This window comes from Mandrillus leucophaeus, unplaced genomic scaffold (assembly GCF_000951045.1).
Source record: "Mandrillus leucophaeus isolate KB7577 unplaced genomic scaffold, Mleu.le_1.0 Scaffold17, whole genome shotgun sequence".
Taxonomy (NCBI): domain Eukaryota; kingdom Metazoa; phylum Chordata; class Mammalia; order Primates; family Cercopithecidae; genus Mandrillus; species Mandrillus leucophaeus.
Window position 1 is genome coordinate 5,333,499 of NW_012101698.1, and position 23,227 is coordinate 5,356,725.

Consider the following 23,227-nt stretch of genomic DNA (forward strand, 5'->3'; position numbering starts at 1 on the left):
GAGTAGCTGGGGTTACAGGCGCCCACCACCATGCCTGGTTGATTTTTTATTTTTAATAGCGATGGGATTTCACCACGTTGACCAGACTGGTCTTGAACCCCTGACCTCAGGTGATCCGCCCACCTCGGCCTTCCAAAGTGCTGGGATTACAGGAATGAGTCACCATGCCCAGTCATTTTTAAGTATACACTTCAGTGGCATTAAGCACATTTACTGTTGTGTAACTATCATCTCCAGCTTTTTTTTCATCTTCCCAAACTGAAACTCTGTACCCATTAAACAGTAACTTCCCAGAGAAGGCAGATGGAAAAGAACGCTAAATCTTTTTTTTTTTTTTGACAGTCTCACTCTGCCACCCAGGCTAGAGTGCAATGTCACAATCTCAGCTCACTGCAACCTCCACCTCCTGGGTTCAAGTGATTCTCCTGCCTCAGCCTCCCAAGTAGCTGGGATAACAGGTACATGCCACCATGCCTGGCTGATTTTTATATTTTTAGTAGAGACGGGCTTTCATCATGTTGGTTGGGCTGGTCCCAAAGTGCTGGGATTACAGGTGTGAGCCACCGCACACAGCCAGAATATTAATTATTTAAACTGCTGAATTTTGGTCACAAATTGTTGCCCGCTTATTAAAACAGTAAGAAAGGGACTGATTCAATGTGCATCCATCTCCCCATTATGGGTGGTTAGCACAAAGCCTTACTGTGGAATGCACAGGCACAAGAGCATCACCGCAGCTAGAAGTCCCCAGGATTTTCCATGTGCTGGTAAGAGATGGATTGGAATCAAGGAGCTGGTCCCCAAAAGACCTGACCCATAACATAAGCAAAAGTAACAGAATTCAATAGGACTTAAGATCTAGGAGAACCACTCACTGGCTGATTCCTACCTTGTGCAAAAACTCCAGTTTTTCCCCATTGTTCACAAGCTTGTAAGTATAGACGAAGCCCCCCGCCACAGATCGGGGGTTCAGTATCAGGTCCTTGGCCACACCCACCAGCACATACCAGTCTTCACCAGTGTTGGAGAACCTGCACACAGCCACACTACACACAGAGTAAGAAGCAAGAGTAAGGCCTTCGTCAAAACCCAGAGAGCTCCTGTTCCAGGCTACCAAACCCTGAACTGTCCTGGACTCCTTACCTAAAAGCTGCCTCATTCTGTTCCAGCTGGACAAGGTCCAGTGTGTTCCCCTGAATGGGATTCATCACTCGGATCACAGAGGCCCACTGCCCATTGCCAGCCTTGGGAGCTCCAAAGATGGATTCAGGGAGGTTTTCATTGAGGAATGCTGCTGCCATCTCTGCGGCCAGCTCCCGCTCATCCTCCCCTGCTGCTTCCACCATTTCCTAAACCCAAAAAACCAAACAACTGAGTTGGCATGTTCAGAGGTAGGGGCTGGCTGAGAAGAGGATAGGTAGCAAGAACACTCCAAGGGGTTTTTTCTTTTTTTTTTTTTGAGACGGAGTCTCGCTCTGTTGCCCAGGCTGGAGTGCAGTGGCCGGATCTCAGCTCACTGCAAGCTCCGCCTCCCGGGTTCACGCCATTCTCCTGCCTCAGCCTCCCGTGTAGCTGGGACTACAGGCGCCCGCCACCTCACCCAGATAGTTTTTTTTTTGTATTTTTTAGTAGAGACAGGTTTTCACCCGTGTTAGCCAGGATGGTCTCGATCTCTTGACCTCGTGATCTGCCCGTCTCGGCCTCCCAAAGTGCTGGGATTACAGGCTTGAGCCACCGCGCCCGGCCAGAAACTCCATTTTTTTATCCAACCCATCTGATTTCCCCTACTAAGACTACTCTGTCTCCACTCTTTAAGGCTGGATACAGTTCTATGTGGTTGTAGCTATTTGGTTTTTGCTAGGCAATGAGTTCTAGAAAGAGCTGGTATTGTGGAGAACATGAAAGCTGTCTCCTTTGGGCCCAAATCCAGGAAATACAGTCTATTTTGGAAGCTCAAAGACTGGAGAATTCTGTTTCAGAGAGGGAACTTAATTGTGAATAAATGGAGGTCAGAGTATAGTCCTGGGTTACAAGAAAGGCTCTAACATGAAGTATTTTGGGGCAAAGGCCTCTGCTTAAAGAAGCTGAAAAGAGCCTAGATCTTTAAAAACAAAGAATATAACAACAATTACAGGAGTTTAAACTTTTGACAGAGTCTCATGTCCAGAGTGCCACTGGTATGCAGTGGAGTGTGCCAACATACCAGGAGTGCACCAACACACCAGGCTATCTTTCAAAATTTTTAATAGAGGTGCGGTTTTGCTATGTTGCCCAGGCTGGTCTCAAACTAGCAATCCTCCCATCTCAGCCTCCCAAAGTGCTGAGCAGTTTAAACTTTTCAACATAATTTCACAAATCTTTTAACAGAACCCCTGAACGTTAGTCTCATTACCTCTGCCATCTGCTGCTTTCTCTGAGCTTTTGTGGCCTCAGTGTAGGCATTGTGGTCCGTTTCAATGATAATAAGGTTGTTACTCTCAGGGTGGATGACAAATTTCCTGGGTGTGTACTGCAGTGGGAAGGCTACTTGATTGAAGACAGCACCGAGCTTCTCTAATGCCAAAATGCTATGACAGAAAAGCAAGACAGTTATTTAATACTCACTCAGGACCTAGAAATTGGTGGTGAAATAGGCTTTGAGCAGTCAGTAAACACATCAATCCCTGAAGCTCTAACGCTGGCATTAGGCAACATTAAACAACAGCCTCCTAATCTAGAAAACTGCACTGCAGACAGAGAGATCCGGGAAGGCCCTTCCCATTTGGCAACACCCTACCACAATTCATGGCAATTCTAGTTCTCACCAATGAAACACAAACGATTGTCAAGACTTTTTTTTAATCACTCTTACGATAATAAAGCGGCCAATCCCAAATTTGTCGTGAACACTGCAATTACCTGAACATATATGGTATCTGTAGTGACTGTGCTTTATAAAATAAAGTGGACGCCTTTGTGAACAAAAATCACCTCAGTTTTGGAAAACTTTGACAATGCAAGAGACAGCAAATAGGGGACCTACAAATTTCTGTCAAATTGGACAGAGATGCACACATAAGCCAAACTATGTGCAAAACGGGCAGAACCCAGGTACCCTAAAAAATATAGTTACCTGATCTCTAATGATGGAGTTTTATTTGTAGTTTATTCTCTACATTAAAAAAGATACGAGCTGAGCACAGTGGCTCACGACTGTAATCTCAGCACTTTGGGAGGCCGAAGCGGGCAGATCACCTAAGGCTAGGAGTTCAAGACCAGCCTGGGAAACATGGGGAAACACCAACTCTATTGAAAATACCCAAAAAAAGCTGAGTATGGTGGCACGCACCTGCAGTCCCAGCTACTTGAGAGGCTGAGGTGGGAGAATCTCTTGAGTTCAGGAGCTCAAGACCAGCCTGGGCACCAAGGTAAAATCCTGTCTCTATTTAAAAAAACCACAAAAATTAGCCGGGCATGATGGCATGCGCTTATAGTCCCACCAGGTACTTGGGAGGTTGAGGCAGAAATAGCTTGAGTCCAGGAAGTTGGGGCTGCAGGGAGCCATGATCACACCACTGCACTCCAACCTGAACAACAGAGCAAGACTTTGTCTCAAAAAAATAAATTTAAAAATAAAAATAATTTAAAAAATGAACTGCCCCCAAGCACTATGCTTTTATGTCTCAGTCATCTTCCCTGATTTAGTTTTGGGGGGAAGTAAGTTCTGCTCCTAGGAAAGCCTAAAAATCTGTAGGGATCATCTAAATCTATAGGAATTCAGGAGGTAGGGACCACAGATGAGGATACAAGGCTGACTTAAAAGACAAGGGGAACACTGACAGGCAGGTATGCATGTGGGTGAAGCATTCCAGCACAGGCAGAGATTTAAAAAATATTAAGTGGTGTAGAGGAGTGCAGGGAGATCAATTCTGCTAGAGCAGAAGATAAATACAAAGATGACAGAAAGAAAAAGGACAATGGCCATGAAAAGACGCTGAAAGTTGCTGCAAAGAAATTTTGAGAGCTCATTTGATAAGCAATAGTGATTAATCTATCAAGAGGCCACAGTTTCATTATGAACAGCCAATAATTATAATCAGGATGTGAACAACTTTGGTGGCTTAATTTTAAAACCCCCAAAAACTTGAGGAAGCCAAACTGACTGGGTTATTTTAGGTTCTTTTCCATCTTGCAAGCAATATTACATATAGTGCTCAAACTTCACATCAATATTATCAGGAAGAACAGTTCTGTCAACTTTTTTCGTGTATGTTAAAATTTAAGATTTAATACCACAAATGGCAAGACAGAGTAAGAAAGGTTATCAATGTAGTGATCCAATACTTGCTCTAAAACTAATCCAATGGCAATGCCCTTTCGCTAGAAAACAAAAATCTGAAATCTCAGGAAGATTGGACTGTATTAAAGCTTTGCCTTGAAAGTCTTAACAGAAGCTAAAACACCGAAACTTGGCTCTCAGGTACTAAAATGCTGAGCCAAATGAAGGTTTCAATTGCAACACACAAGCTTCATGGTAAAGTCAGCTCTCTGCCACCTCTTCAGAGCCTCCTCCAACACTCTGGCAGAACCAGTCTGAGCCCTTGGCAGAAAGGCTTACTGCTGAGCTTCACTCACTCACTCACCGCAGGGTGTTGGTGGAGATGGCCACAATGCCCTCGGGACACTGTTCTGAGGCAAAACCCGATGCAAATTCCAGTGTCTCGTAAGACAGGGGGGTGAGATGGAAGCGAGATTGGTAAGAATAGCTCAACCATGAGCGGCTTGACATGGCCAATACCTGAGGGGAAAAAAAAACAGCTCCAATAAGGTTTGGGAAAAAATACAAACATGGTAAGGTGACCAAAAGCCCTATCCCCAAATTTCAGTCTGCAGAGTATCCTAAGATATTCTAGAAATCTAACAGGCTATCTTAAGAAAAAGAGGGCTAGAGAGAGGCACCATGGCTTAGCATATGTGAAAAGCATGGGCTACGAGCCATATGATCTAGACTAATCACTTCATCTCTCAAAGCCTGCTTCCACGCGTATAAAATGAAAATAGTACCACAAGGCTGGGCAGCTGCAAGAATTAAATGGAATGAAGGCCAGGTGTGGTGGCTCATGCCTATAATCCCAGCACTTTGGGAGGCCAAGGCGGGCAGATCACCTGAAGTCAGGAGTTCGAGACCAACTTGGCCAACATAGTGAAACCCCATCTCTACTAAAAATACAAAAATTAGCTGGGCCTGGTGGCATGCGCCTGTAATCCCAGCTACTCGGGAGGCTGAGGCAAGAGAATCGCTTGAACCCAGGAGGCGGAGGTTGCAGTGAGCCACGCTTGCACCATTGCATTCCAGCCTGGGAGATAGAGTGAGACTCCATTTCAAAAAAAAAAAAAAAAGAATTAAATGGAATCAGTTAGCACAGTGCCCAGAAACATTAACATTCTTAACTATAAAGGATACAATGTTTCCTAATCTCTTTCACATTAGGTAGTAAACTTGACACTGATCTAAGACTGGGATAAAACCTGAGAATTCTCATGGCTAGTGGTGTCCTAGAGGGGAGGTTTCCAGCCCTATTTGACCAGCCAGAGGGCTAAAGGGATCGATATCTCAACCCAACTATAACCAAATCATGACACAGTGCCATGGAGCCCCAATGAGGAAGCTCTAGGTTAGGAAACTCAGGACTTCCCACATGAAGGAAACCAATCAAGATGGAGTGGCAAATGAGTAAAAGTAAAGCTTACAACAAAGATTGTTCTCAGATGGTGCCACTAAAATCCCAAACATGTTGCCTGTCCCCAACCTTCATTACTTACTGCCTCCTGGCCTTGCATTCGGACTCGGAACAGCTTCACAGGACGAGACCCCAGGTACCGAGTGCGAGTGTCAGACAAATCCCCAGTGACAGGGTCCAGGACAGTCCTCAGCAGCACACCGTTCTAATCAAAAGAAGGGGAGGAGCAGGTGAAGCCTGATGGAAGCTTATCAGCTATGACAGGAAAATCTCTCCCTTGGCTACTTCATATAAGAAATTAGAGCAGATGGAAAGAAATGACTTGGTTGTTTAAAAAAGATCCTAACAATCAGATAGCCATTCATTCATTCTCTCACTAAATCACTTAATCATTCAAAATTATGGAGCATCTACTAAGTAAAAACACACTTATTTTTCACTATATCTTCTTAATATTTCTTTTTACCATGTATGTTAAGTCCTTCTTCACTATTGTATATTTCAAATAAATAATTAAATAACCACAAAGACCATGGTTCCTAAACAGCACTTCTTCTTAAAGGAACAAGGTTCCTAAAAGGAATGACTAGTTTGGGGCTGGGGCAAGAATGTTATGTGGGGACACTTTCTTGTGCAACAAGGCAAGGAAACCCCTACAAATTGTGGGGTCATGTTAAAAGGACAAAGGAACTAACTTCAAATAGAAATTCCCACTCTTCTAGAATGAGGCAATTTACCAACCCTTACCCCCCTCAAAAAAAAGCCAGGTGAGGTGGCTCACATCTGTAATCACAGCACTGTGGAAGGCCAAGGAAGGATGACTGCTTGAGGCCAAGAGCTCAAGAACAATCTGGCCAACATAGTGAGACTCTGTCTCTGTTTAAAAAAAAAAAAGAGGAGTTTTAAGCACAAATGCATAAAAATCCACAAGTTTATGATGTTACTCTATTTTTTTTTAATTTTTATTTCTTGAGACAGGGTCTCACTGTCACCCAGGCTGGAGTACAGTGGCACAATCTTGGCTCACTGCAGCCTCCACCTCCCAGGCTCAAGCAATCCTCCCACCTCAGCTTCCCAAGGAGCTAAGCTCAAGCGATCCACCCACCTCAGCCTCTCAAAGTGCTGGGATTACAGCACCTGACCAGTGTTACTATAAAAAACAGCAACAAACCCACTTTACGGGTCCCCACTGAAGGGAGTGCTGTGGCTCTCACTCCTTACCCTGAAAACAGGTGAACAATGGGAAAAAAAGTACTTTTCCTTTTCCTGTATGAACTGAGAGTAAGCAAAGAAATGAGGCAAATTTTGTCTTTAGAACTCCAACTAATTAAATCCCAAAAGAAATAAATCATTTTCCAACTACTAAAGAAAGAATGAACCTAGGCAACGTGTGTAATAGCTGTAAGTAAAAGGTTGATGGGAACTTTAACACAGATACAGATAAACATCCCAACATCACTGTGAGTAGGACAACCAGACATTACACACCTCCTGACATGATGCAACAGGAGTAAACAGCACCACCTATATTCCTGTCCCCCTCCCCTAATAATGAAATCTGAATCTAACCAACTTTCTTCTTCTGCAATATCCGATACTATAGCTACCCCAAGCCACATGTGGCTAGTCAGAACTGAGACAGGACCCGGCGTGGTTTCTCACACCTGTAATCCCAGCCCTTTGGGAGGCCAAGGCGGGTGGATCGCTTGAGCTCAGGAGGTCAAGATCAGCCTGAGCAACATGGTAAAACCCCATCTCTACTAGACACAAGAAAAATTAGCCAGGAGTAGTGGTGCACACCATAATCCCGGCTACTCAAGAGACTCAGGCATGAGAATCGCTTGAACCCAGGAGGCAGAGGCTGCAGTGAGCTGAGATCACACCACTGCACTCCAGCCTGGGCAATGGAGTAAGACTCTGTCTCAAGGAAGAAATTATTTTTTTAATAAAAATAAATTTTAAAGAGAACTAAGACGTTAAGTATAAAGTGCCAAATACCAGATTTCAGACTTAGTTTAAAAAAAAAAGAGAGAAAAAAAGGTAAAATAGCTCAGCAATTTTTATATTAACTACATGTTGGAATGATTTTAGATATACAGAGTTAATAAAACATCAAAACTGGCCAGGCACAGTGGTTCATGCCTGCATTCCCACTAGCACTTTTGGAGGCCAGTGTAGGAGGATTGCTTGAGGCCAGGAGTTCAAGAGAAGGCCAGCCTGAGCAACACAGCGAGACCCTGTCTCTGCTTTTTTTTTAAAAGGAAAAAAAAAAACATTAAAATTACTTTTTTCCTGGCTGGGCGCGGTAGCTCAAGCCTGTAATCCCAGCACTTTGGGAGGCCGAGACGGGCAGATCACAAGGTCAGGAGATCGAGACCATCCTGGCTAACCCCGTGAAACCCCGTCTCTACTAAAAAATACAAAGAACTAGCCGGGCGAGGTGGCAGGCGCCTGCAGTCCCAGCTACTCGGGAGGCTGAGGCAGGAGAATGGCGTAAACCCGGGAGGCGGAGCTTGCAGTGAGCTGAGATCTGGTCACTGCACTCCAGCCTGGGTGACAGAGCGAGACTCCGTCTCAAAAAAAAAAAAAAAAAAAAAGAATTACTAAAATTTAAATTACACCTGTAGCTCACCTTACATTTCTAAGGGACGGCATGGTCTAATACTCTACCCACCAGCTTGATACAGAGGATACGGGAACATTGAACACACAAGGAATGACTTTAAAGTCCAGAAGGTAGGAAATGCTACAAGACAAATGATCTTATCTTGTAATGCTTCAAAATGGGGTAGGACAGTTTAAGAGACATAAAAAGACAGATGAAGCAAATGGAAAAAGCATAGACTGCTATGCTGAGATCCTGAGGACAACCAACTATAAAGACACATTGGGGGAAAGAAGAACAGGGAAAACTGGAACATGGTAATAAGGAACTATTGTTATATTTTGCTGAGCATAATACTAATATCTTACAAAAATAGACATCTGTTGGAGCTACATTATCAAGTATTTATAGATGAAATGATAGATCTTGGATTTGCTTTAAAATAGTCCAGGGAAAAGACAAAACAACAACAGCAGAATGTTGTTGATAGCTGTTAAAACTAAAAAAGATAGAAAACTCATGTGGCAGCCCATAAAAACCCAACAAAATAAAACTAAAAAAGAAAAATAATAACAACCCTCCCCCCCAAAAATGGGGTACATGGAAGTTCATTGTATTAGTCTAACTTCTGGCTATGTTTGAGATTTCTACATTAGGAAGTAAAATTAAAAAGCAAAAAGTACCTGGGCTAGATTACTTAGATGTCTGAGTCAATAATCATTAAGGAAAATGAAAAGCGTATGATCAAAAATCCTGACACTCTTAGGGTCAAAGCACAAAGAGTGCTTTTTTTTCCGCACAAAGAGCTCAGCAACTTTGACAACGGAGAACATTTAGGGGTCCTTTATTGCTAAATGAAGACAATGATGAACTGAGAGGTATTTGTTTCTGTTTCTGAAACTAATGAATAGTGGGAACTAGTTGATCCTTGAGGAACCCAGCCAGTTCTGACTTAGAGTAGCTATCAAAAAGCACTTGATCAAAATATTTCTTTCCCAGCCTGATTTGTTCAAATTAAAGAGCTGAGAAAAGTGGAACCCAGAGTGACACTGTTTAATTTTCATAGGTGAGGATCTGAAACCACGGGCAGAGGAAACGCCTGTTACCAAACAAAGGAGTGTGTGAAACCTACAGAAGGCCTGATGTCCACAATGCGGGCCTCTGGATCTCTTACCTGTAGCCCGATATTCAGGTATAGGAAGCCAATCGAGCCCCTCTCACCCAGCTCATCCTGCTTCTCCGTCCCACCCATTTCCACGATACACAAGGACTCAGGCTGGGCTGGGAGAGCCTGCATGCTTAGAGGTTGCAAACAGTCCTGAGAAGGAGAGAAAAATCATAAAAACACAGAAAATGACAATTTTAGGACAAAAACATACCCAGAGAAATCTAATTCTAGGATTGAAAAAGTACTTCCTTATGCACAGAAAAAGCCCCGGGAGTGAGTTCTAAGAGAGTATTGGGTTATTAGTTATACCCAATCTCAGAATAAGCTTCAGGAAGATCATGCTTTTCTCCTTGTGTCAAAGAAGATAATGGTAAAGGTAATTAAGCAAAGCACACCTCCCGAAAAGTCATCTAGGGTCCTGCAGCAAGTCAAATTTATGCAGTCTCGGTTTTTAACTAAAAAAAGGGAGTTGAGGTTTAAGTCAAAGAAACATTTCTGTAGTCTCAGATCATATCCTTAAACCACAGCAGGAAACTCCTGGAACACACTGCAATGACAAGAGAAGTAGCAGGTATGGATTCTGGGGTCTAACCCAGTTGATCTCAGAGATGGACATCAGGAGTGGGCCAGACGCTCAGGTTCCAACCAGATGATCCTTGAAGCTCAGAGTGTCACTCACTGAGGGGTCCAGGGAGATGATTCTGACAGTGTTGTCCACAAGCCCCACAGCCAGGAAGCGAGACCGCTGCTCTCCAGGGGGTACATTGGCCAGACTCATGCACACCACATCTGCCGACATCTCCTTCCGTTCTGTGTACTCATTCAGCTGTCCTGACTATAAGAGGAAAGACAGAGCGAGGTCAAAACTACAAAGGGGTGGGTCTATATGCTCCAATTCACCCCAAAACCCTGGATCCAGAGAATGAAGGACGGCTGTTGTATTTTGTTTTGCATACTCTCACTCCTCTTACTATAATCAATGACAAGAATTTCTCTACCTGAGTTCTCAAGACTGAATTTAATAGGCTCACAGCAAGCAAAATGAGTATCTTCCATCAATAAGAGAATGAACAAGGTCAATGTGCCACAAATTTTCTTAGCCAACTTTGCTCTCAGGAAATGGAGATATATAAAACTGTTTATGTGTTTACAAGAATACTTTGGGTGAAGGGAATTCAAATATGGTTGAAGACAAAGACATCTCAACCAAAGGTACAGTCAGGCTACAAATCTGGCCACACTAGAGCCCTCCTGAGAGTAAGGTAATTATGTGTACTGAACATTCTTCCATATAGAAGTTTTCTGAAATGGAATCAGACTGCAGAAATCAATTCTATGCCAAATATTTGTTGGAAAAGTAGGAAGTGAAATGCAGGAGGAGCAAGTGTTTCATTGCTAACAGGGGAATTCATAACACTACCCAGAATCAGACATCAACTTACCCTTTTTCCCCATCTCTGTAAAGGGCCAAATTGGTTTGTGAACACTGTCACTCCAACTCGTTTTTCTCTTTTTTTGAGATGGAGTCTCGCTCTGTTGCCAGGCTGGAGTGCAGTGGCATGATCTCAGCTCACTGCAACCTCCGCCTCCCAGGTTCAAGCAATTCTCCTGCCTTAGCCTCCTGAGTAGCTAGGACTACAGGTGTGTGTCACCAGGCCCATTAATTTTTGTATTGTTAGTAGAGACAGGGTTTCACCATACTGTCATCTAAATGACTAGATTACAATGCCCATCCTTCCCTCTGGACCCTACACTAAGTCCCACAGTGAATGATAAAATAACATACGGGATCCATCTCGAAATAGACCAACTCTCCTCCCGTCAGGGCAATCACCACTTGTCGCTGGTTCACTGCACACTTCACAATTGTTTTCTTTCCAGGGGTCTTCCACTCATTGACTCTCTTGTCTGCTCGTATGTGCCGAATGCCATCTGGATAGACCTAGAGTCAGTAACAGAAAGAAACCTGACTTTAACAATTTGATTCATCACTCAGAATGACCCTCACATCTATCAGATCTGTCACTACAATCAGATGTAGGGCCACTGCATTTGAGGCACCAGTTGAATCAATGACAAAAGAGTTAGCAGGCCCCAGGCAAGGTCAACTTTTAAATAGTTAATGTTTTGCGGTGTCCACTTCAAGGAAGTTCAAAGCTTATTAACAAAACACTTACAAAGATCTTTACTAGAGATGAAAGCTGCAGTGATGTGGCTCTGTAACAGAAAAATGGCAAATAGAGGGGGATGTTATGTGCCAAAATCATAAGCTCCGTCCCTAAGGCTTACTGGAAGGTGAGAGTGAAGAGACATGAACACAGCAGCCACATCACAATGAAGGCCAAGAAAGAACAAAGCAGGCCAAGTAGGTAAGCTCTGAGAACCCTCACCTGCACCAAGGCATCATCTCCTAATAAGGAGCAGGACAAGGTCGGGGTGGTCCCCAGGAACCCAGAGTCAGTCACTTCTTCTACAGTCTCTCCAATGGACAACACCAGGGTGGCATTCACGAAAGACACAATGATGTAGGCATCAAACTCATCTGAAAAAGAAAAGAAGGGAGCTGGTTAGATAAGAACTCATCAGAATTACAAAGCCAAATGAAACACTAAGAGTTCTCTTCAGAAACCTTCCAAGGCACTTCTTCTATGCGTAGTTATCACACACATACACACATACACACGCACACAGAGCAAGATGATCCAGAAGAAAACTAGGGGTCATAAGAGGCTACAGATATACCCTGCTTCCTCAATGTTTTCTTGAGACATCTGCTAAAGAAGTGAGAGGGACAAAGCAAGGGAATCGGAGGCATGAGGACATTTTAAATACTACAATGTTGATACATGAACATACTGAGCTAGAGCTTCATTTATTTGTGCCAGTTGTCAATCACACAACCCCTTCCTAAGAAGAGATACTCCTTCTAACTAGGAAAGACCCCTAACTTCTTCCAAAAGAAGCTTATGTAGAAATGAACATAAGCTCTAATGAATAAAACAGAGATTACTTAAGCCTCTGTGACACTAACTCATTCTAGGGTTGGAAGCTGAGAATCCTAGTCCCAGTGAGAATGATGTAAGAAAACTAGATAACCAAGAAATGGGGGGTGGGGATTGTTTATATTGTTATTCCTTGACCTGTCTGGTTTTTCACTATTTAGAAACAGAACAATTGTGTGGTCGTGAGCAATCCTATTAGAATTTGCTTCTTCTAAATTAAATGTGGTTGAATAAACACTAACGAGTTTCTCAAGGAAGTCAGACGACTTGAGGTATACCAGAAACCCTCAGTTTCTTCTGCAGATCCCATCAAGGCCATCTATTTTCCATGTATCTCACCCTACAACATACAACAGCTTCTGCAAGTGTCCCCATCCAGTACCATGTTTGGCATAAAGCTTGATAAATGTTGACTAAAGGCATGCTAATTTTTTAAAAGAGTTGAGATTTTCCTCCTTTACATTTGAATTTTTGTATCAACACCCCCTTACCCAGAAATCAGGTAAAAAAGGGACAGAACAAGACAAGGCACCACACAATGTAGTGGCTACCTCACTCCTAGCAGTAGGAGCTATAGGACCCTGTCTGCCTAAGCACTTGTCAAGAGCTCAATGCCACAGGGCTGGTCCACCCAACCACATGAAGGGCATACTTTTGGTTCTGATGACTTCACATGAGATTCAGCTGAACTAAGGTTACTAGATCAGTTCTGCAGAATCAGCATTCTTTACAGAAGCAGGAGTCAAGTGAAGATGTTATCATTCGACCGGGCATGATGGCTCATGCTTGTAATCCCAGCACTTTGGGAGGCCAAGGTGGGCGGATCACCTGAGGTCAGAAGTTTGAAACCAGCCTGACCGACAGGGTGAAACCCGTCTCTACTAAAAAATAAATCAAATAAAATACAAAAATTAGCTGGGTGTGGTGGTGGGCATCTGTAATTCCAACTACTCGGGAGGCTGAGCAGCAGAATTGCCTGAACCCGGGAGGCAGAGGCCGCAGTGAGCTGAGATCGCCCCACTGCACTCCAGCCTGGGCGACAGAATGAGACTGTCTCAAAACAAACAAAAAAGAATATGTATCACTGGCATGGCCAACGGTAGTGTTCTGCCCTATTAGCAGGACAGAAAATCAATTTAACGTGTTGCACAACAGGCACTTCTTAACAGAAATAAATGTAATTTATGAAGTTGCTTCATATATAGTAGGATAACTACTGTTTCGTGAAATTTTTGTTTCAGTTAATATTACATATATATGTACGTACTGTGGTGGCTGAAAAACAAGGATTAAAGATCTTTCCCAATGGGCCTGCTCTAATGGTTAGACCAGGAATCCACAGAGTAAAGGTTCAATTTCCAAATCATAAGGAATAATATTGGACAAAAAGATACTTGGTTTTTGGTTATTTTGCTAGAACTGTCAACATACATCAAATGCTTTGGGAACGTCTCATAAGGTGGCTTTGTAAGACTAAGCACCACTCACTATCATAAAACAAGTAAGGACATGGTTATCTCTGAAATGGATGGCTCAGTAGCTTACAACGAAACCAAAATCCATCCCCATGTAACACCAAGTTTGGAACCTTTACTCCAGTTCTCAGTTTTTATACTAGAAATTTTTGTTGTGTAAAAATAACAGAAGTTGTTTAACATTATATGAATACAGTATCATTTACCGTGTTCTCATTACCGAAACCTAATAACCTTAAAAGCTGTGTCAAAGCAAATTAAAGCCAAGCAACAAAAGGCTGTAACTGGCCAGGATTCCTGGTCTCGGATCTTCACCAAAAGGAAAAAGGGACCTTCCAAAAGACAGACCATACAACTTTTGACTTTCATGGGAGAGAAGGGAGGAGGGGTGCCTTTCCTTTGACCAAGACTTCAGACTACTCAAACATAAAAGAGAATAAATGCTCAGTGAACTTAAATAGGGTCATACTTTTGCTAGACAATTCAACAAGTAGGAGAGTCAACGACGTCTCAAAGCTACTTTACATCACAGATTTCCTCAAAATAAACACTGCCCTGTGACTATCAAGCACACTGTAACTTCTACCCCCCTTCCTTCTACAGTGAAGAAGACTTGCAGTAGATTAACTCTTATGTACTAGAGTGACTGCAGATTAAAGTTAGAGTTCAAGCTGGGCACGGTGGTTCAAGCACTTTGGGAGGTTGAGGAGGGAGGATCATTTGAGTTCAGGAGTTCAAGACCAGCCTGGGTAACATAACAAGACCCCAACTTTATAAAAATTTATTATTATTTTTTTTTTTGGAGAGAGTTTCACTCTGGTTGCCTAGGTTGGAATACAATGGCGCGATCTTGGCTCATCACAACCTCCGCCTCCCAGGTTCAAGCAATTCTCCTGCCTCAGCCTCTCTAGCAGCTGGGATTACAGGCATGTGCCACCACGCCCAGCTAATTTTGTATTTTCAGTAGAGACAGGGTTTCTCCATATTGGTCAGGCTGGTCTCAAATTCCCAACCTCAGGTGATCCGCCCACCTCAGCCTCCCAAAGTGCTGGAATTACAGGCGTGAGCCACCACACCCAGTCCACAAAAAATTATTTTTAAAAAAACGTTGGAGTTCAGAACAAAGCCAAGCTTTAGTCAAGGTAAATGACTAGGAACTGTACCATCCACACTACCCTTTTCTAACGAATGTAAGTCTCATGTGAAAAAACAATAGTTCATACCTCAATGAAGAATCTATCAGGGTATGAGAATGTATCTTTAGGTCTCAATTCAACAGGGCTCCCATCTGTCTGAACACTGCTGAGGACCCCAGAGGAGGGAATGCTTTTCTCTTCTACTTGCCTTAGGATTTGAGGCTCAATCAGCAGCTCACTCCAAAAGGTAAAGTGAGTGACCACCCAGATACCTGAAGCTCCAGTAACTCACTCTCACTTCATAGACAAGGGAATCTGATACTTATCTTGCTTCAGCAAGTCCTGAATATACTCAAAAGCTTTCTCCAAGTCCTGATCTTTCAGTCAGTACACCTGGAATGTACAACTCCAAGAGAGTATGAAGCTAAAGTTCTCTAGCTAGAGACTCTTTTAGCTTAGTAAAAGGCAAATTAACCATACATGACAAATTCTGTGGGAGGAAGTAGAGAGGCAGACTCCTGCCTCAGACCATCTGATGCACAGGCAGACAGTGTGCAGCACTATTATGCCCAGTGACATCCAACTGCAGTTACCCTCTGAAAGACACCATCAGGGTAGCCTCAATATTTTGTGCAGGTCCCTCTCCTTGGATAAACTATAAGACCCCACAATCGACCCTAGCAGTAGGTACACACCTGTGGTGATCAGCACCTTCACCAGCCACCTGTGGAAGAGAAAAAAAGGCTTGGTATTGGTAGTGTGCATCACCAAGTACCAGCCAAGGTTAGTATTTGCCTGGAAGACTGCAGCATGTGCGGGCAGAAGGAATGTTCAGTCAATAGTAAGTGGGGGTATCTGGAAAGTGAGTGAACCAAGAGAACCCGACCTGTATTTACAGGTGACTCCCAAATTACAGTACCTAAAGAGTAAAATTTAGTAGGATATAGTCCTTTCCAAGACTTCTGACATTTAATAAAGGAGAAAAATGTTCAACTACATAATGCAACAAACTGCCTATCACTGACTTAGCAAATGCTGTCCCTCTAAAGAGCCTGTCCTGACCTTCAAACACACGCCCTGTCCTTTAACCCCTCCCAGCAATGTACCTGTGCCTTTCACCACATTCACAACACACAACAGTTCTGTATACTTGTCTTGTTTTTTAGATGGCAAGTGCTCTGAGGCAAAGAGTCTTTGTTACTGAGTACATGGTGGGCACTCAAACAACTAAATTTATCCTGAAAGAAACCACCAAGATCCACAGAATCTCACTGCAGTTAATCAAAATGGGCATTCGACTGAGATTCAGGAGCCAGGATTTTCTACCCCCATTACTCAGACTGTATCTTGAGACACTCAACCCCTGTAACTTCCTGTCTTCTTCATAAAAGTGAGAGTTAACTTTTCTATAAACCTAACTCTATTTTATTTTTCTTTTTTTTTTTGAGATGGAGTCTCACTCTCTCACCCAGGCTGGAGTGCACTGGTGCGATCTCGGCTCACTGCAACCTCCGCCTCCCAGGTTCAAGCGATTCTCCTGCCTCAGCCCCTTAAGTAGCTGGGATTACAGGCGTGCACCACCACACCCAGCTAACTTTTGTATTTTTAGTAGAGATGGGGTTTCACCACGTTGGCCAGACTGGTCTCAAACTCTGACCTCAGGCGATCCGCCCACCTTGGCCTCCCAATGTGTTGGGATTACAGGCATGAGCCACTGCACCCGGCCCTAAATCTGTTTTAAAATAAGTTTATTTAAAAAGTTAAAAGGAAAAAAGAAGGAGCACAATAGGTTATCTTAAAACACATTTCTAATTCAAACAGTCTAGAAAATGCTTTTCACGGCCATAACGTCAACAAGCCACCAAACCAAAGTAAAACACCAACACGGACCAGCTTCTATGTAGATATTACACACAAAACCAGGTGCCTAATAATTATCTTTTCAGCTTATAAGCCTACCCATTTCCTATTCACATTTTTCCCTTTCTACTCAACTTGGATATGATTCAAATGCCTATAATGAAAGTTAAATCCACAAAAATGAGTATTCTACTAAGTTGTTTTCCTCCTACATGTTTCCCAACTCCTTAAATCTGTTTCATACAGGCAGAATATCTATCAGGCAGAATTACAGCTGTTTTCTTGAAAAAGCTGTCTGCTGGCAAGGATGATCTTACTCACCTATCCCATATTCCTGAGAGAACAAGACAAAAACATACCTCCAATGTGAATCAAGGGAAAAATGAGACTGAGCTTTCTATGAGGCTGCAATTCAAGTCTTGTCACAAGACTTCCCTGTTATTGCACTGACTACTAGGCATTCTCCTATTACTTTCAAAGTTTTAGGATCAGGTGACCATTTACATCCAGGAGCTCAAACTCCCTTCTCCTTTCCCATCCCCGCTCTTCCACTCACACTAAAATTCTAATTCCACTCAATTCTACTCTGCTTTCCTTAAGCACTAGCAAGACTGACTAACAAGGTTTCCCAAATCTCTTAATTCCTAGAACACCACCTTGAATTTCACTGTGGTTTCAAAACAATTTAAAAGAATATAGTTGAAGAAGAATAAAAAAGCACAACTTTCCCTCACATCATACCTCTTACAGATGAAACCAGTACCTTTATGAATATAAAGTCAACATCACATTTGACAGCTCTATGATACTGAAACCTTTATGTACTAAAATATAACAGCCAACCTATGTCCCCTCTTTCCCACCTGCACAAAAAGAAATGGTAGGTGAAGGCATCCTGAAAGAGCCTCAAAAATGGTGTTGGGCCAGAAAATTTCTGGTATATGGTGCTAAATGAAATGATACACAAGTATTAGGAACACAGCCTTTTAAGCCTTCTATGTCAATGGCACCCAGACCCTCATTTTGACTACTGGGAAAGAGCTGCTTACCTTCAATGTGTCGACGCACTGTCCAGACAGCATTGGGGTTACCGGGTAGCTCAGAAACAGCCATTTCTGACACCTGACAGGAGAGGAGGGAAGCCATAGATCCAGTGAGCATGCAACTCAGCTACCTGCTTACAATCACATCAAAAAATAAGGTCTCAAAGGCAGGGTTCACAATGTATGCTGGATTTAAAAGATGAAACCACCTAGTGAAAGAAGAATCTAAGAACGAAACAGGCTGGAGACGGTGGCAATCCCCATGACAGTCTTAAGCAAAAGTCACAGGATGTCTGAGAGGGTACAATTGCTGCAGCCAAAACCATACCCCTTTCCTTCAAGTACAACATGCCTTGATCATCCTCAGAACAGCAGTAACCACTGGGAATGAATCAGGCCATCTAAATTAGCATCCCGTTTCTTTCCCTAGCTCCTGTAAGGCCAAATCCCATGTGGATCAATTCCAATGCCAGCTCCTGTAGCAAAATTATTCCTTTATCTCCTTGACTGGCAGTCAGTCACCTCTCTCTTCCATGAGCACTCATAGAAATCAGTCCACCGTCTGGGCCCAATGGCTCACACCTGCAATCCCAGCACTTTGGGAGGCCAAGGTGGGTGGCTCGCCTGAGATCAAGAGTTCTAGACCAGCTGGCCAACATGGTGAAACCTGTCTCTGCAAAAATATAAAAATCAGCCAGGCATGACGGCAGGTGCCTGTAATCTCAGCTATTTGGGAGGTTGAGGCGGGAGAATCGCTTGAACCTGGGAGGCGGAGTTGCCGTGAGCTGAGATTGCACCATTGCACTCCAGCCTGGGTGACTGAGCAAGACTCCATCTCCAAAAAAAAAGAAAGAACACAGTCACCACCTCTTAGGGCACTAACTGTTTTGTCTTTCTATGTGCCTTAAAGTCAGAGTAAATGATTCTCTACATGTCCTATAGGTTCTCAAACATAAGAGTAAACAAAACATCTAAGCCAAATTCAAAATGATCTAGAAGGGAAAACTGGGTGTGGGTTATACAGGAACTCACTTTACTGTCTTTGCAATTTTTTTATAAATGTAAAATCATTATAAAATTAAAATTATTAAGTTTTTAAATGATCTAGAGACAATAAACTAGCCACTTATATACAGCATGTAACCTACATCTTATAGGAAGAACTCATGTATATTCACAGAAGGACTAGCACTTTTCCTAGTTTACTGGTATAATTTAATTAGAAGGAAGATCTAAGAACTTCATCAATAAAATTCAACTGTCAATTATGCTATACTCTATACCAAACGTAAAACTGTCAGTCACCCTGGCTCAATTGAGACCACAATCTAGTTAGATAACAAGGTGTAACAAATACACATACAGGAATAAAGCAACGTTCAACAATTAAAAACAATTTTTTTTTTTTTTTGAGATGGAGTTTCGCTCTGTCGCCCAGGCTGGAGTGCAGTGGCACAATCTCTGCTCACCGCAAGCTCTGCCTCCCAGGTTCATGCCATTCTCCTGCCTCAGCCTCTTGAGTACCTGGGACTACAGGCGCCCGCCACCACAACCAGCTAATTTTTCTGTATTTTTAGTAGAGACGGGGTTTCACTGTGTTAGCCAAGATGGTCTCGATCTCCTGACCTCATGATCCACCCGCCTCGGAAAATATTTTTATACATAACAAAGGTGTGTCTATAGATTTGAAGTGGGGAGAGAAATACCAGGAAACTAAAAAATGATGATTCTTGAGCCCTTTATCTCTTACACTGTACAAAAATTTTCTGTTAATGCACATATGCGGCCGGGCGCAGTGGCTCAAGCCTGTAATCCCAGCACTTTGGGAGGCCGAGACGGGTGGATCACAAGGTCAGGAGATCGAGACCATCCTGGCTAACACGGTGAAACCCCGTCTCTACTAAAAAATACAAAAAACTAGCCGGGCGAGGTGGCGGGCGCCTGTAATCCCAGCTACTGGGAGGCTGAGGCAGGAGAATGGCGTAAACCCAGGAGGCGGAGCTTGCAGTGAGCTGAGATCCGGCCACTGCACTCCAGCCTGGGCGACAGAGCGAGACTCCATCTCAAAAAAAAAAAAAAAAAAAAAAAATGCACATATGCACTTTTTTTTGGAGACAGTCTCGCTCTGTCGCCCAGGCTGGAGTGCAGTGGCATGACCTCGGCTCACTGCAACCTCCACCTCCCAGTTCAAGCGATTCTCCTGCCTCAGTCTCCTGAGCAGCTGGGATTACAGGAACCCACCACTCCCAGTTCATTTTTGTAGTTTTAGTAGAGAAGGGGTTTCACCACGTTGGCCAGGCTGGTCTCAAACTCCTGACCTCCGGTGATCTGCCCGCTTCAGCCTCCTAAAGTGCTGGAATTACAAGCGTGAGCCACCGTGCCCAGCTGCACATATGCATTTTGTGTGTAAAGCGCTAGCTTTCATCATATGCTCACTAGGATCCAATGAGAAATAAGTAACTAACGAATCAAGAGCAATGGCTCTTGGCCAGGTGCGGTGGCTCACGCCTGTAATCGTAACACTTTGGGAGGGTGAAGTGGGAAGATCACTTGAGGCCCAGGAGTTCAAGACCAGCCCTGGCAACATAGCAAGACCCTGTCTCTACCCAAAATAAATAAATAAATTAGCTAAGCGTGATGGCGCACACCTATAGTCCCAGCTACTCGGGAAGCTAAGGCGGGAGAACTGCTTGCTTGAGACTGGGCGTTGCAGGTTACACTGAAGCAAGGTCTCACCACTGCACTCAAGAAAAAAAAAACACACACACACACACACCAGACCTGTGGCTCTAAATTGGGTCTGAGTCATTGAAATTTTGGTGAACTGATGATATATTTTGGCAGAGACAAAACATTTTCAAATTCCCTGAAACAGCAATGTTAACAGCTAACATTTATTGAACACTTCATGCCATATCTTAAGAGCTTTGTATGTATCATCTCATTTAATTCACACAATTCTTTATGGCAGGTACCAGTATTAAGTCCATTTTACAGAAGAAACAGAAACTTAGTAATAACTATTAAGTGGTAACGCCAGAATTCAAAACCCAGATTATCTTGGGCGTCTTCCAATAAAAATTTACAGAAACAGGTAGCAGGCCTCTTGAGAGCTCAGTTTGCCACTCCCAAGCTCTCAAAACAAACTGTTATAGGAAGCTTTTTATTTTATTCCTAACAAGTCCAAGTGCAGGGCCCTCACTAGAAGGCATTAACATTAGGACTATGATACACAGAGAATATGGGATCCAAGAAGGTAACTTTTAGTGTCCACCTTACCTAAAAAGCCCAGCAATAAAAGATTCACTAAATAAATTATGATCTACCCACTTTGGTGAAATATTGCAGAAACACTAAAAATTATGACACTTGGCCAGGTGTGGTGGCTCAAGGCTGTGATCCTAGCACTTTGGGAAGCCAAAGCAAGCAGATTGCCTGACTCCAGGAGTTCAAGACCAGACAGAGACTGGTCTCTACAAAAAATACAAAAATTAGCTGGATGTTGCGGCACATGCCTGTAGTCCCCAGTTATTCAGGAGGCTGAGGTGGGAGGATCGCCTGATCCCAGGAAGGTCAAGGCTGCAGTGAGCCATCATGGCACCACTGAATTCCAGCGTGGGACACAGAGTGGGACCCCCATCGCAAAAAAAAAATGAATAAATAAAAACTATGCTATTTAACAGTATATAGTAATAAGGAATAAATCTAATAAGATACAAAAACATATATAGCATTGACATAGTTGATTTAACTAAGACTAGATGTATAGAGACAGTGAAATGTTCCATATAGATTTCCTAGCCTCCATGTCATGACTAGTGACCACGTGGGCTATCATGCTAACAAGTTAAGGAATAGAAAATAGCACAGGCTGGGCACAGTGGCTTACACCTGTAATCAACACTTTGGGAGGCTGAGGCAGGACAATCACTTGAGCTCAGGAGGTCAAGGCTGCAGTGAGCCAAGATTGTGTCATTGCACACCAGCCTGGGCAACACAGTGAGACTGTTTCAGGGACAAAAAGAAAGAAAATCTCAAGTATAAACTTTGGGGAAGTCAGGGAGAAAGAACATACTTTTTCACAGACACCTTAACTATGTCTTTGACAACATCAGAGTAAACCCATAAACTACTTTGTCAATGCTTCCCTCCAAACCCTGCAGATTATCTAGAAATTGCAATCTTACCTCAAGTCCATGTCTTAGTACTCTCAGAGATGATCGGGGTCCCCTACCACAAGCCACATACAGCTGTGGAGTATCTTCATTGGCCAGATCAGCTATCTGCACAGAGAAAGTTAGAGGAAGAAACGTCTACAGTGCTGTTTTCAAACACAATTCTGATTCTCTAGTATCCCAGACATCCAGCTGCTTTCCAAAACAATTATCTGTTGATCAACATGTGAAAAGAGGTGAATCATCTGTATTATAGTTTTGACAAACTGGACAGTTCAAATGAAAATTCTTTACTCTCTCTGCAAAGCAATGGAGCCTACCGTAACATAGATGTGCATGTGAGTACTGAGGGTATACAGCCTTTACTCCAATCTCCTAAAAGAAATTAACTCACCCATTTTAAGTGTATCATCTTATTATTTATAAAGACTCAATAAAGCACATCTGTTTTCCACAACTTTAAAAAATATTTTGCTATGCTGAATCTATGTATATTTTCATGTGCATTTTAAAATATCACTCATCAGCTGGGTATGGTGGCTTGTGTCTATAGTCCCAGCTACTGAGGAGGCTGAGTTGGGAAAATCGCTTCAGCCCAGGAGGCTGAGGCTGCAGTGAGTCATAACTGTGCCACTGCACTCTAGCCTGGGTGACAGAGTGAAACTCTTATCTCAAAAAAAATTTAAAAAATAAAACAAAACAAAACAGTAAAACATTCAGATCGGATCCAGATGCTTCAGGCTAGCAAAAAGATCCATGGCAGAAATAAATGTGAAGAAGCCCTGCTATAGACACTTTAATTTCCCATTAATTTTATTTTTATTTTTTATTTAAGACAGAGTCTCACTCTGTGACCGAGGCTGGCGTGCAGTGGCACTGTGTCAACTCACTGCAACCTCCATCTCCTGGGTTCAAGCTATTCTCCTGCCTCAGCCTCCTAAGAAGCTGGGATTACAAGCACCCACCACCACGCCTGGCTAGTTTTTATATTTTTAGTAGAGATGGGGTTTCACCATGTTGGCCAGGCTGGTCTCAAACTCCTG

General features: G+C 43.0%; 1 protein-coding gene across 1 annotated transcript in view; it reads right to left on the reverse strand.

Moving 5' to 3' along the window:
• The window catches only part of SF3B3 (splicing factor 3b, subunit 3, 130kDa), a 59,794-nt gene that overhangs the window by 5,862 nt on the left and 30,705 nt on the right, over nt 1-23,227 (reverse strand). The window contains exons 10-20 of the mRNA XM_011976822.1: nt 22,197-22,292; nt 18,016-18,088; nt 11,884-12,035; nt 11,280-11,435; nt 10,173-10,328; nt 9,500-9,643; nt 5,803-5,925; nt 4,623-4,777; nt 2,393-2,567; nt 1,144-1,349; nt 890-1,046 (exon numbers count right to left, since the gene is read on the reverse strand). Coding sequence (XP_011832212.1) covers nt 890-1,046; nt 1,144-1,349; nt 2,393-2,567; nt 4,623-4,777; nt 5,803-5,925; nt 9,500-9,643; nt 10,173-10,328; nt 11,280-11,435; nt 11,884-12,035; nt 18,016-18,088; nt 22,197-22,292 — 1,593 coding nt within the window. The remainder of the gene's footprint in view (nt 1-889; nt 1,047-1,143; nt 1,350-2,392; nt 2,568-4,622; nt 4,778-5,802; nt 5,926-9,499; nt 9,644-10,172; nt 10,329-11,279; nt 11,436-11,883; nt 12,036-18,015; nt 18,089-22,196; nt 22,293-23,227) is intronic.